The following is a 14,856-nucleotide window of genomic DNA, read 5'->3' on the forward strand; positions in this document are numbered from 1 at the left end:
AAAAAATTAGAAAGCTGAAGAAAGCAAATATTACGATAGATCAAATTTAATTTTGAATTATTCAAACTCTTTAAAACATTGAAATTGGTATTATAATTTAGCTTTTCTCTAAATGATTAGATGAGTTATATAAATTTGAAATTCATGTAGTAATTTTTATCTCGCACAATGTTTTCCGTCAATGTGTTTCGTACTGTCCTAGATGGCAAAACAACGTTTGCCGGGTCAGCTAGTATGTTAATAAATTATTTGATTTTCATCTAATTAAATCTCTGAATCATACCAACTTGAAAATGGAAATGTGTTGGTGGCAAAGGGGTATAAGTGCAAAAATAAAAAATCATGTGTCGCCTCAATTCACGACAAATAAGCATTGTTTTTCTTAAAAATTATGTCAAATAATATGTTTTTATTTTAGAAAATCAAACTGATTAAAAAATTTCATGAAAAATATCTATGGAATTTATTGGAACATATCGAACTTTAAGTATTTTTATTTCTCAAAATCAGCTTTAATGCACTTCTACCCCTTTGACTCCAAGAACGGCCTCATTTATTATCTGGACAAGACAAGAAAAATAAATTTTTCAATGGATCATTTTCACAATTTTCAATGATAAAGTAAATACACTTCATAACTCATCTTGTCTCATCATTTGAGGTTATAGACACGTGTTTTATCAAGCGGACTATTTTTTGCGGAATTCGGTTATAATTTGGACGTTTAAATTAACAGTTTTGTTACAAGTGGCTGCCTAAATTGTGTTTCTACACGTGTGCAGTGAAATTTTCGCGTTTTCGGTTATCTAAACTACAGTTTTTGAACATTTTGGTTTGGATTCGATTGTTTATATTCAGCTGTGAAGAGGTTATACTACCGTTGGGTGATTTGGCATTTCCAGGCTGATGCCTGGGCCCAACCCTGCCCCTCCTGATGGAGTTGGGCAAAAAGCGTTTCCTGGTTTCATGCGAACGGCTCATGATGATGGATTTACGAGAGTGTTGCTTATGAGAGGTAAAACGGTTTCATCTGAAAGTGACGAGAATGGTACTAAAGTCCTACCATTGCCCGCTAACCCTTTCCTGATCAGTTTGTCAGTGGAAAGGTTTGTGGGACGAGAAAATATCAAGCATATTTCGGCATCCAGAGAAGCAAGAGGATCTAGATATGTCATTCGCACCCGGTCTGAGATTTTGTACAAGAAGTTGCTCGACATGAAATTTTTGTCAGATGGTAGTCAAGTAGAAGTTATTTCTCACCCATCGCTTAATGTCGTACAAGGTGTAGTGTATGAGCCGGATACAATTGAATTTAAAGAAGAAGATTTGCTCCAATTGCTCCAACCACAAGGCATTACCAACGTCCGTAGGATAAAGAAACGTGTGGGTAAGGTGCTTAAAAACACTCCTCTGTTAGTCCTCAATATCACCGGTACAGTTCTCCCGACTCATGTATTTTTTGGCCTGTTGCGAGTTGGTGTTAGACAGTATTATCCCACACCGATGATCTGCCGAGTATGTGCGCAATACGGACACATTGGTAAAAATTGCCCGAACTCAGAGAAACCAATTTGTTTAAACTGCTCTGCTAACTTCCACACGACGGAAGACGAGACGTGTGCGAAAGCTGCCTTTTGCTTGCATTGCAAAGCTGGCCATTCGCCGATGTCAAAGGTTTGTCCTAAATATCAAGAAGAAGACGAAGTCATACATTTGCGAATCGATAAAGGTCTTTCCTTTGCTGAAGCGCGCAAAGCACTGGCCGATTCCAAGAGAACTACTACATACGCTCAGGAATTGCAAAACAATCTGATGGAACAAAAAGATAAACAGATTGCAGAACTACAACGACAGTTGAATGATATGCGTGCTCAGATGAAAGCCCTCTGCTCCTCTACGGGGACCGTTATCACAAGACAGCGATCTCGATCTCGAAAACCTTCACCAATGCTCTCTAAGCAACACGAAAAAATGCCTGTTACAAAGACCACCGATATTCGGGAGATGGATTTTGAAAATGGTAGAAGCAAACGACAAATCACCACCAAGTACTCTTGTGAAGGAAACTCCAAAAAAGCATCTTACTCCCAAGCTAATAAAAATGATTCGAATAATGAGCAAATTGACGTCAGCGAAACTGAGCATGAATCCGATAACGATCAGTTTTTTCGCCCACGTAACGGGAAAATTACAAAAAACTACCACTCGACAACACGATGAAGACTTTGGCAACGAATCTGGAAACCCGACAAAAATCAGATTGGAAGGAAATTACGAACACGGAATCCGGACTTTACCTGCTAACCAAATGGACTATGATACGGAACGGATAGGAATCGACTTTGGACTAGAGACTTCATTATCTCAAACACATTCAGCTTTACGGTTGGCTGAAACGACTTGCAACGATTTTTCCAGTATGGAACCGATCTTTGAACGGAAAGATCTCTCCTCGGTGAGTAGATTTGAAATATTTTTCCATCCAGACACACATCCTGCTGCCTTGCACTTTCCAGATTTCCTGAATGAGTCCCGAATTGACTATGAGACGGATCGGATTGGAAATGCAACTAGACCAGTGACTTCACTATTTCTAACACAAATAGCGACAGAAATGGCTTCAAACGAACTTCCCAAAATGGAATCGATCTTTGAACGAAAAGATCTCTCCTCGGTGAGTAGATTCGAAACGTTTTCCCATCCAGACACACATCCTGCTCCCTCGTACCTTACAGACCTCCCGGATGAATCTCAAATGGAATTAGAGATGGAAAGGATCACTCTATCAGCGACTTCAGTATCTCCAACACAATTAGCTTTGGTGTCGACAGAAACAACTTCCAACGATTTTTCCAGGATGGAATCGATCTTTGAACGAAAAGATCTCTCCCCGGTGAGTAGATCTGAAACTTTTTCCTATCCAGACACACATTCTGCTGCCTTGCACCTTGCAGACGTCCCGAATGAGATGATTTCTACGATTCCTGATGAAGAACGCAGCAACAGCGAAATGGGTAGAGGAACGCCATCTGAAAGGGGTAACCATGCCTTGGAAGTGGGTTCAGCTCGCAGTAGACTTTTTATGATCCAATGGAACATAAGAGGTTTCTGGGCAAATGCAGCAGAATTCCAGAACAAAATTAAAGACGACCTACCTTTTGTACTGTGTCTTCAGGAAACGTTGACGGAGACCTACAGCAAGTTTTTGATCGATAGGTATGTAGTATATAATTCCTCATTTCAACCCAACACCCGTAGGGGCCCTGCCGTTCTTGCAATCCTGCGCGAATTTCCGCATGAAGTGATTGATGTTGATACACAAATCCCTGCAGTTGCTGTGCAACTTTTTTTTCCCTTCAAAGTAACGGTTGTTTCGGTATACAATTCACTCAAATCTCCAAATCTCACGTTTGATAACCTTTGTAAACTTACTGATGTTCTACCAAAGCCAATTTTGATAGCTGGTGATTTTAACGGCCGCCACTTTACTTGGGATAGCACCCGAACAAATCGAATGGGTGGGAAGATAGCAGCTTGGGCTGCCGAAAATGGTCTTGCTCCTCTGAATGATGGTTCATACACTCGAATTGATAGCAGAGGTTTTGAAGCATCTGCCCTTGATGTTTCATTCGTGTCTTCGAATATTGCAAATAAGTTCACCTGGAAAACTGTTCCAGATCCTGTTAACAGTGATCATTTACCTATCGAAGTTCGTTTGAATGGCTCTCCTCCAAATATTCCAAAGATTCAGAAATGGCGTATGAAAGAAGCAAATTGGGAAGTTTTTGAAACCAACATTGATCAATTAATGACTAAAAATTCTTCTGTTTCGGTGGAAAATATTACAAATATTATAATCTCTGCTGCAGCGAAATCAATTCCGAGATCTAGTGGCAATACATCCTCCAGATATAGTTACTGGTGGACTGAAAACGTGGGTGAAGCAATTCAAGCTCGAAAGAAAGCATTAAAAAATTTAAAAAAATCTTATTTAAACCCCTCTGAACGCGAAGAAGCTTATTCAAATTTTCGAAAGTTAAGATTGGAAGCGCGGCAAGCAGTAGAAAAAGCCAAAAAAGATTCTTGGATAAACTTTGCAACTAGTTTCCATCCATCGACAAATGTTACAACAATGTGGCACCGTTTTTCCCAGTTAACAGGTAAAAAAGCCACTAGAATTATGAGAATGAATATTGAAAATGTATACGTCGAAGATCAAACCATCATTGCTGAAAAGTTTTCTGAGATTTTTGAAACCAACTCTTCTACAGATGGGTTTCCTGAGTGTTTTAAAGAGTTTCTCAAAGAAAATATATTTGATGATGTTAATATAACTGTTGAAGAAAACCCGGAAATGGATAAGGAATTTTCCATTCATGAACTGTTTTGCGCCATAGAAAGTGGAAAAGGAAAGTCCGCCGGACCAGATGACGTAACTTATGAAATGATAAGACGATTACCTTTCTCAGCTAAGCAATTTCTTTTGAAAGTTTATAACGAACTTTGGAACCAAGGAAAATACCCTAACAATTGGAGGGAAAGTATTGTTGTACCTATCCACAAACCCGGTGAACCGACTGGTAAACTCGAAAGTTATCGCCCAGTATCATTGACTTCATGTATTGGCAAAGTTTATGAAAGAATGATCAATCGTCGTCTGCAAGAGCATTTAGAAACACATAATTTATTACACGAACATCAGTATGCATTCCGCAAAGGACGAGGTACTACCAACTATTTTTCTGATTTACGAGATATTTTGGATAAGCACCATGACTCTGGATTACACACCGAGCTTATTGCTTTAGATTTATCTAAGGCATATGACCGTACATGGCGACCGGCAATTTTAAAAGAGCTATCTAAAGCTGAAATAGGATGTAAAATGTACAAAGTCATAGAAGAGTTTTTATCTGATAGAAGATTTAAAGTGCGAGTAGGTGGATGTTTATCGGATGATAAATGTCAGGAAAATGGAGTACCTCAAGGTGCCGTTTTGTCTGTAACCTTATTCTTACTAGCGGTTAACCCAGTATTGAAAATGAAACTACCGTTCGGAAAACTGATGGTTTATGCTGACGACTTGTTACTGATTATTGGCTCCAAGTACACTCGGTGCGGTTTACGTCAGGCTCAGCAAAGTCTTAATGCTATAGAAAGCTGGACCAACAGTGTGGGATTTTCCATCAACCCAAAAAAAAGTCAATTAATGCATATTTGCAAAGAAAGAAAAAACCCATAATTTTTCTAAAGGTATTAAACCAATGTTAAGTGATGTTCCTCTGAAAAGAGTTCGTTCTATGAGAATATTGGGTGCCTATTTGAACAGAAGAGACAACGCTAAAAGACACATAAAAGAAATCAGAGCATCTTGTCTAGTAAGAGAACGATTTTTATCTGCTTTGACATTTCATGGTGATAGGAAAAGCTTGGAGCAGATTGGAATGGCAACTATAATATCGAAATTATTGTATGCGGCTGAACTTTTTAATCCGTTGGAATTACAACAGTTAGATGTGTCATATCACAGTTTTCTAAGAATAAGCTCGGGAGCTTTTAGAACATCTCCCTGTTCATCTCTAGTGGTTGAAAGTGGACGGAAAGATTTTAAAAGCTTACTTTGTTATGTTCTTGTGAGGAGGGCAGTCAGAGTACTCGAAAAGTCTAAAAAATCGATGAGCTGCTTATGGAATAATGCAAATAAGACTTTCTATGATATAACCAGCGAAATGTTGCCAAGGCTTCAAAAAATTTTATACGTAGGTGGTAGGAAATGGAATGATCCTATACCATCGATTGATTGGGACATGAAAATATCATGCAGAGCCGGAGACAATAAGCAAAAAGTTGTGACTACTTTCCGAGATATCCTTTGGAATAAATACAAAGATCAAGCTAAGTTCTACACTGATGGATCTGTGGCCAATGGTCATGTAGGAGTTGGAATATTTGGCCCTAGAATAAAAATCTCCCAGCAACTTCCCTCAATAATGTCCATATTTTCTGCCGAAGCTGTCGCACTCGAAATGGTCGCAAGAAGGGTCAATAGAAAAGCTGTATGTTTCACAGACTCTGCAAGCGTTTTAGTTGCTCTTGAGAACGGTTCATCACACCCAATCGTACAAAATATTGAATCCTTGATGAGGAAAAAAGATCTGGTTTTAGTATGGATTCCTAGCCATTGTGGCATACCAGGAAACGAAACTGCAGATAATTTGGCCGGTTTGGGTAGAACGGGTGAGATGAGTAATGTGTGTATACCAGGGCAGGACATAATTCGTTGGGTTGAAAGTTCACTGAGGAAAGCCCAGCAAGAAAGTTGGAATTTGCTTACTACTAACAAACTGAGGATAGTCAAACCTGTTATAGAGCGTATAAATTATGCATTTTGTAGTCGTAATGAGCAAAGAGCTCTTACTAGAATCTTGATAGGACACTCTAGGTTGACGCATCAACATTTGATGAAAAAAGAAGATCCACCAATATGTGATACTTGTCAGGTACAAATCACTATTAATCATATTTTGTTTGAATGTGAGGTTTACTCAGAGAGTAGGATAAAATATAAGATAAGCCAGGAGAATTTCATGTATGGTGATGTGAGTAGGACAAAATTACTAATTGATTTTTTAAATGAAACCAAACTCATTGAAAAATTGTAATCATAGTGTAAAATAACAATTAGTTTTAAGAAGGGTGAAAACTTATGTTACATACCCTCGTTAAATAAATGTACAAAAAAAAAAACTTCATAACTTGTCGTTTGATTTTACGAAATTCATGCGAATAAAATGCATCCCAGCGTAATTCATCGATATTTTTGGGCTTGATATATAAATTGAGAATTTCTATCGAATATGTTAAGTATGATTTTCTTTAATTTTTCCTGTTTCAGAAGATTTATTATGAATATTGTTAGGCGAGTAACAATTGTTCAACCAGTTTGAAAATCAAATGCTTCATGTTTGAAAATTTCACCAAAAAGATATAAAAAACAAATTCTTTACCAAAAATGGCGTCCTAGTAGGAATACGTCAAAGATTCACAGAAACACCTATAAATCTAAATAATATGTGAGAATGACAAATAAAGGTAAGTTTTTCTTTTCAAAATAAATTTTGCTTTTTATAAAACCAAACAAACTTATCACGCCCCTTTCTATGTGTTATTTTGTTCAGTCTAGCTGACAGGGCAATTCGAAACCGCAACATAAAAAAACTAAACAAACGAAATCAATACTGATGTTATGAAATCGCTTGGTACATCTTTGTACCTGAAAATGATCACATTTTCATATGTGATGAAAGAAATTAGAGAAACATGAACTATCAAAGAACGAAAGAACATAAGCCGTAAATATCATGAAAATTTCGAAAAAGATACAACGGCTCACCGACAGGACTTGAACCTGCAATCTCCGCTTCGGTACAACGGCGCGTTAGCCAATTCCACCACGGTGAACGTGATGGAACCGGCGAACACGAGCAATCGAGCTCTGCCGATCAACTGCTGGACCTTCTATCGAAACACCATGTATATCCCGCATGTGATCTTTCCCTCTATTGATCTCTCTTGTTTCTCTAACCCCACCCATCGACTCGGGATTTTAGCCGAACGAGCACATGGTCGATTGCTTCGGGTTTGCCGCAACTTACGGTCAGATGAAGAAGCAATCAGTGCCGCTCAAGGTTCCGAGCAGACAAGAGAGATCAATAGAGGGAAAGATCACATGCGGGATATACATGGTGTTTCGATAGAAGGTCCAGCAGTTGATCGGCAGAGCTCGATTGCTCGTGTTCGCCGGTTCCATCACGTTCACCGTGGTGGAATTGGCTAACGCGCCGTTGTACCGAAGCGGAGATTGCAGGTTCAAGTCCTGTCGGTGAGCCGTTGTATCTTTTTCGAAATTTTCATGATATTTACGGCTTATGTTCTTTCGTTCTTTGATAGTTCATGTTTCTCTAATTTCTTTCATCACATATGAAAATGTGATCATTTTCAGGTACAAAGATGTACCAAGCGATTTCATAACATCAGTATTGATTTCAACAGAGCAACACCTCCCTGTGTAACTGGTCTGCTCGGAACCTTGAGCGGCACTGATTGCTTCTTCATCTGACCGTAAGTTGCGGCAAACCCGAAGCAATCGACCATGTGCTCGTTCGGCTAAAATCCCGAGTCGATGGGTGGGGTTAGAGAAACAAGAGAGATCAATAGAGGGAAAGATCACATGCGGGATATACATGGTGTTTCGATAGAAGGTCCAGCAGTTGATCGGCAGAGCTCGATTGCTCGTGTTCGCCGGTTCCATCACGTTCTCCGTGGTGGAATTGGCTAACGCGCCGTTGTACCGAAGCGGAGATTGCAGGTTCAAGTCCTGTCGGTGAGCCGTTGTATCTTTTTCGAAATTTTCATGATATTTACGGCTTATGTTCTTTCGTTCTTTGATAGTTCATGTTTCTCTAATTTCTTTCATCACATATGAAAATGTGATCATTTTCAGGTACAAAGATGTACCAAGCGATTTCATAACATCAGTATTGATTTCAACAGAGCAACACCTCCCTGTGTAACTGGTCTGCTCGGAACCTTGAGCGGCACTGATTGCTTCTTCATCTGACCGTAAGTTGCGGCAAACCCGAAGCAATCGACCATGTGCTCGTTCGGCTAAAATCCCGAGTCGATGGGTGGGGTTAGAGAAACAAGAGAGATCAATAGAGGGAAAGATCACATGCGGGATATACATGGTGTTTCGATAGAAGGTCCAGCAGTTGATCGGCAGAGCTCGATTGCTCGTGTTCGCCGGTTCCATCACGTTCACCGTGGTGGAATTGGCTAACGCGCCGTTGTACCGAAGCGGAGATTGCAGGTTCAAGTCCTGTCGGTGAGCCGTTGTATCTTTTTCGAAATTTTCATGATATTTACGGCTTATGTTCTTTCGTTCTTTGATAGTTCATGTTTCTCTAATTTCTTTCATCACATATGAAAATGTGATCATTTTCAGGTACAAAGATGTACCAAGCGATTTCATAACATCAGTATTGATTTCAACAGAGCAACACCTCCCTGTGTAACTGGTCTGCTCGGAACCTTGAGCGGCACTGATTGCTTCTTCATCTGACCGTAAGTTGCGGCAAACCCGAAGCAATCGACCATGTGCTCGTTCGGCTAAAATCCCGAGTCGATGGGTGGGGTTAGAGAAACAAGAGAGATCAATAGAGGGAAAGATCACATGCGGGATATACATGGTGTTTCGATAGAAGGTCCAGCAGTTGATCGGCAGAGCTCGATTGCTCGTGTTCGCCGGTTCCATCACGTTCACCGTGGTGGAATTGGCTAACGCGCCGTTGTACCGAAGCGGAGATTGCAGGTTCAAGTCCTGTCGGTGAGCCGTTGTATCTTTTTCGAAATTTTCATGATATTTACGGCTTATGTTCTTTCGTTCTTTGATAGTTCATGTTTCTCTAATTTCTTTCATCACATATGAAAATGTAAACAAACGAATTTCAATCGCGAAATAGGAAACACCTTTTTTTTTAGATTTCCACTTTCTATTCTTCTGCTGCAAGGACCAAACCTTCAAAACCATTAGTCGCAACTCCCTTGATCCAGTGCCCGAATCGTAAATCCAGAATTCAAGTCAGTTTACAGCTGCGTCACTGTCGTCCGAAACCTGACCAAAACGAGTCCTAACCGTCCAAACGTTTTAAAATATTAAAACTTAAAATTGATTGATGGAAATAACATACACGATTCTGCATAAAATGCATAAATAAAGGCGAAAGGCAGAAACTGTAGACTTCTTAATTTGTGCAAATTTATAAACTTGTTATTGTTTTTGTCTTGTCCAGATAATAAATGCATGACTGGTGATTTTTTCATTAAAAACATTATAATATAATAAAAGCAAATTCAATTTAAATTTTTCGGAAACAATTTCTTCGTAACAGAATAAGTTTCTGCAACGAGAATAGATTATCCCTTGGATACGCCCTTTTGAGTCTTTATGGTTGTTTAAAAGACTTGTAAGACTTCAAAACCTCTTATAGGAGGGCTTCCTTGCTCTCGTAGGTGCTATATAGATGTTTTTTATGGGGTTTAAGTATACAACTAAACGTTGTTTTATAACGAAGTTTTGAAGCGCTTTTCCAGTTTCTACTAAAACTGAAATTGTTACTTATGATTCATTTCTTTTAAGTTGTTATTTTGATATGCTCTCCTGATCGTGATGTGACTGTCTTGAGTGTTTTTCTCTTAATCTCGTGTGAATGAGCCTTAAAAAAAATCAACTTTTCTTTCTTTGAAATAAAACGCAAATGTTCAGCAAAAAAATCTCGTTTTAATGTTTTGTTATGTAACCGCAAAAAAATCCATTGGAATAATTGTATTCTTTTGTCGGACCTTTCAACACACCAATTTAGTCAACCCCATCAAGAGAAAACAGCAAAAGTTCCCATTATCTCGATAAGAGTGCAAGCCTTTCCAGTTTCTTTCTTCGTGATTCCCAAAATAAGTTGGTTAATGTAGAGGCCTAAGTGTTCCGCTCGCATGACACTTGATGACCATGGCAGCGATATTTTCGACTCCCGGCTCCCGGTTTTTCTCATCCAGATCTCGTTCTGTGACGACGACGACGTCGGTGTGGTTCCGCAGAATCTTAATTTCAACAAACGATTCACCTTTTCACGGTTATAAGCCCAGGATAGCTGGAAAACGATAAAGTTTCCACGTGTTTCCTTGGCAGAGAGATATATTTTTAGCCTAGCAGCAGTAAACCGAAACTTAGATCCTTTTGAAGGCTAAATGATTATTTTATGTTAAACAGCAGTTGAGCAGAAGACAATTAGGGTGACTTTTTTTTTGTTTCTGGTCGGTTGCTGACTTTTGGGCCGTGAATTTTCGAATGCGACAGCTAGGCAGCGCTCTTAGAGACCCTTGTTGGATCAGATTTGTTGATTTCATTAATTTCGTTCTGTACCCAGGTGAAGAATTGGGCCATGGTTCGCTTATCGCCCGGCGATGACAGAGTCTGCAAAAATCAAGAAACAAAAGAAGGGTAAATTAACGACGAACTACGACAACACGGTAGCATCACCCCATAAAATCTTAATTAAGATAAACGAAGGTAGAGGACAAACTGATTTGTGTAGAGAGTTGAAAATTTTCTTAACGCTTCTCATAGTAATCAGTCTCAAAAACAAAACGGTTTCAAAATTTTTGCGAAATTTTGTAAAATTTGGAGATTTAATAACTTCTTCAAAACGAATTCCAATGTCAAATTCACAAAGGAGTCTGAACGGATAAAAGTTAAAATTCGTTGTCCGACGCCATCTTGAAATCCAATATGGCGGCTTCCACTTAACATCAAAATGTTTTAAACTGCTGTGAACCGCATGAACCCCCCACTATACGGGTATTGAGTGAAAGGGCTTCAAAAGTATATATTTTTATCTGTTTGACCAAAAATTTAAAAAATCTGAAAAAAGTACAGAAAAAAAATTACAAAATATGACCAATGACAAAAATATAACAAAAATTTGGCTTATTACAAAAAGAAGGGTATGTCAATAGTGCATATGTAGTACATGCATTTGCACAAGCTGTATTCTTCCATATTTTCTCGTTTTACCAATTTGGAATATGATTTTTCATTTACACAATCTCTTTGCTCTCCTAGTAACTCCGTTCAATAAAATCACTTTACAAGTGTTCAAATGTGAATCGCAAACGCATCGCATACGGTCTCATTGCTTCTGGCTATCTGTTAATATTAACCGTTTTGAAATCATAGAAGAATATGATCTAAATTACATCAGTTATATCTGTTACGTCAAGCGCAAAATTAGTGAATTTTCCTTATAATGGACAAGTATTCAGTCCCTTCTATTTTTGGATTGGTAACAGAATTTTGTGGAGGTAAATGTCCGTTCATATAAAGATAATTAATTGTAAAAATTGCGTCATGGTTATTCAATCATTGAAGCCGTACAAATATCGTTTCCGTGGAAAAAAAATAAAAAAAAAAAATATTGTTTTTTTTTTAGGTTGCCAAAAGGCTTTAAAATTCCCTATTAAATCAAGTTTTTGATCAAAACTTGTATCGCATGTCGACAGTCATATCTGTTTCACCTAATATATGTCACTTCTCTTGTATTGACACATGTTCCCTTAGCTTTAGAATGGTTATAGTGTTAAGAAGAGTCAAAGCTCCTTTAATATCGTACTCTGATATTTCGTATCATACGTCAATCCTGGTTCTGGAATCCACTGCTACAGCTTCGTGCAGTGTTAATATCGCTTGTTTCAAATTTGGCATCACATAAGCTCATTGTAGTCGTCTAACAAGAGTGCTAACTGGTCAGTTAAATAAAAATATATAAAATCAAGACTTTGTGTTCTGAATCTTCTGTATGGTTAAGCTATGATTCAGAGGTACTATTGTACCTATATTTATCTTCCACTTAGTGTGTACATGTCCCTCTTTTGCCCGACTTCATTTTTTAATGTATGTCAGAATTTAACAAAGGAAGTTAAAAAAAGTCCTTATTTCCAATATTATGATTGAAAAAAGCTTCATTGCTATGTGGATAGGCTAAATGCCAACTTTGTCATCATAAAATCGCTTATTTGCCCTTATTGTAGCATCCTGGCTAGAACATTTTCTGATCATTGTAAACTCAAATCTCCTGAATTTTGTAGTTGTGAATCAATAATGTATGATTCTTTTAGCTCATATATGCCTGTTTTTCGTTTGCTAGAAAGCTTTTATGTACTCTCGCCTATCCTGTTATAAGTGTATCTAATTCTAAGAATTCAAACTCAAATAACAATCTGTCATTTTTCACCCAATGTGGTTATAAGCTTAAATGCTTCAAAATCCCTACGTGGATCAGCTTTATGCCCTAAATATTTATTTATTTTCTAATCCTTTTATGGTTTTCAGGTTTCTCAGGTATATGATGAAATCTGTAGAAAAAAGGCTAGGCACAATTTTCCCGTTTGTTTGGATAACGTGCCGCTATCAAGCCTACTCCTTTTCTGATGACCAATGACAAAAATATAACAAAAATTTGGCTTATTACAAAAATCTGAAAGAACTATGTCAAACTGAAATATACAAATGACAGAACATCGAATGAAACACAACAAATGTGGTAAAAAAATATGCCAAAAATATGACAAACATTACAAAATTATGATAAAAACATATCTAAATTGACAAAAATTTCACATAAAATTTCAAAACGACGACAAATGTGATTAAAATATGACGAAATTTGGACAAATATGTCCAATTTATAATCAAAATTTGAAAATACAATGCCGAAAACCTAACAGAACTAAAATTAGAACAAATAATTATAAAAATGACATACCTAATAATAGCAAAATAGCAAAAACAAAATAACAAAAAACTGACAAACATATGATGAAACCGCTGATCACACTGACATGACACTTAGCTTAGCTTAGCTTAGCTTGATTGACTACTCATATCCACCTTAAATCATTGAATTCGAAATGCCTCAAAAACAGATTTTATAAATTCTATCTAGTGATGCTTCTAGTGATTTTACATTTATTTTCAATATATACATTTCGAATTCCATAATCGCTGGCGTGGCTAAGCAGAACAAGTTCCACATCGCCAATGGTTGCTACTCCGTGATTAATCGAGGCCATCAATTTTGCACAAAGTCCAAAAAAATGACGCTTGGGATTAGCAGTCATTCTCATTGTACAAAACTGATGCTCTCCGTTTTTGAAAATGATTAATAACGGCGCCGGCCACGTCCTAGTAGTCAAAGGGGAAAAAGGATGGAATGTTAGTATGGTACTCTTTAGGTTCAACTAGCAACCTCTTGCTCCTGCATACTCCAAAAATAATTTTGAAATATTCAGAATCAGAAATAAGTTAGTATCACCGACTATGGAAACCGTCTGTACGTCTGCGAATCTATATTCAAGTATCCAAGGAGGGGGTTATGTTAGTTAGTGAAAGGTGAAGATCAGGATCCATTTTGGTAAATGGTGCGATCATGGTTTCCTACACCTCCTATGCTCCTAAACATTTCCTAAGGAAACTCCTATACTATGAGGCATTCGATAAAATTCGATAAAAATATATCGAGTAAAGTATTCACTAAAAATTATTATCATCTTCATTTCATCCTAGACAAACTATTTAGCTCCTTTTCCTAACTATTATCCCTGTTTAAACAAAGAATTTTCAAAAGGGCTCTTATTGTTTAAGATAGAAAATAACTTTAATTGAAAGTATAATTTAATAGTGCTCAGGCACAATTTTTTCAAACAGTATTTCGCGTTTATTGCCATTTTGTAAATTCTTTTATTCATTATTCTCCTTTGCCTCATACATTTTAGAAATCGTGTATTTAGAATAGTATTTACAATTTTAAATAGATGACTACAAATTCAATTTTTTTTGTTTTACTAAATCAAGTAAATATTTTTCTACCAGACTACTACTTACTATAGTACAATTACTTATAGTTTTGTTTTCATAATGCCCATACAGAAAGTCATTCAACTTACATATATGATTGTACCCTCAAATCCTTTTTAGTGCTTTTACTAAGATCTTCTTATTTATTGAAACAAAAAAAAAATATACCTATTGTGAACACGAGGTCTGAAGCAATTTTATATAAAGGGATTTAAGGGATACATGAAAAAAATTGGAAAGGTAGATAACAAGAGTTAAGGTGGATAAAACTTTGTAAAATTTTAAATTCATTTTCTTTATGATTGCAAGCTTACCCATGAAACTTAATTCTTCTAGTACGAATGAAATTCAGCTGCTACTCACTAAACCATTATTTTGATTGATTTGAA

At 37.3% G+C, this 14,856-nt stretch overlaps 2 protein-coding genes across 2 annotated transcripts in view; one reads left to right on the forward strand and one right to left on the reverse strand.

The window, feature by feature from the left end:
- Positions 1-1,503: 1,503 nt before the first annotated feature.
- LOC129760125 (uncharacterized) lies at positions 1,504-2,220 on the forward strand. Its single transcript, XM_055757712.1, has one exon. It carries the CDS (start codon positions 1,504-1,506, stop codon positions 2,218-2,220), a length of 717 nt encoding a protein of 238 aa, XP_055613687.1.
- Positions 2,221-10,404: 8,184 nt separating this feature from the next.
- LOC129739215 (SET domain-containing protein SmydA-8-like) overlaps positions 10,405-14,856 on the reverse strand; it is a 114,230-nt gene continuing 109,778 nt past the window's right edge. The window contains exon 7 of the mRNA XM_055730637.1: positions 10,405-11,029. Coding sequence (XP_055586612.1) covers positions 10,913-11,029 — 117 coding nt within the window. The 3' untranslated portion in view covers positions 10,405-10,912. The remainder of the gene's footprint in view (positions 11,030-14,856) is intronic.

This window comes from Uranotaenia lowii, chromosome 1 (assembly GCF_029784155.1).
Source record: "Uranotaenia lowii strain MFRU-FL chromosome 1, ASM2978415v1, whole genome shotgun sequence".
In the NCBI taxonomy this organism is placed as follows: domain Eukaryota; kingdom Metazoa; phylum Arthropoda; class Insecta; order Diptera; family Culicidae; genus Uranotaenia; species Uranotaenia lowii.

Coding starts and splice junctions, on each gene's coding strand:
- LOC129760125 (XM_055757712.1), top strand. CDS start 1,504: ATGATCTGCCGAGTATGTGCGCAATACGGACACATTGGTAAAAATTGC.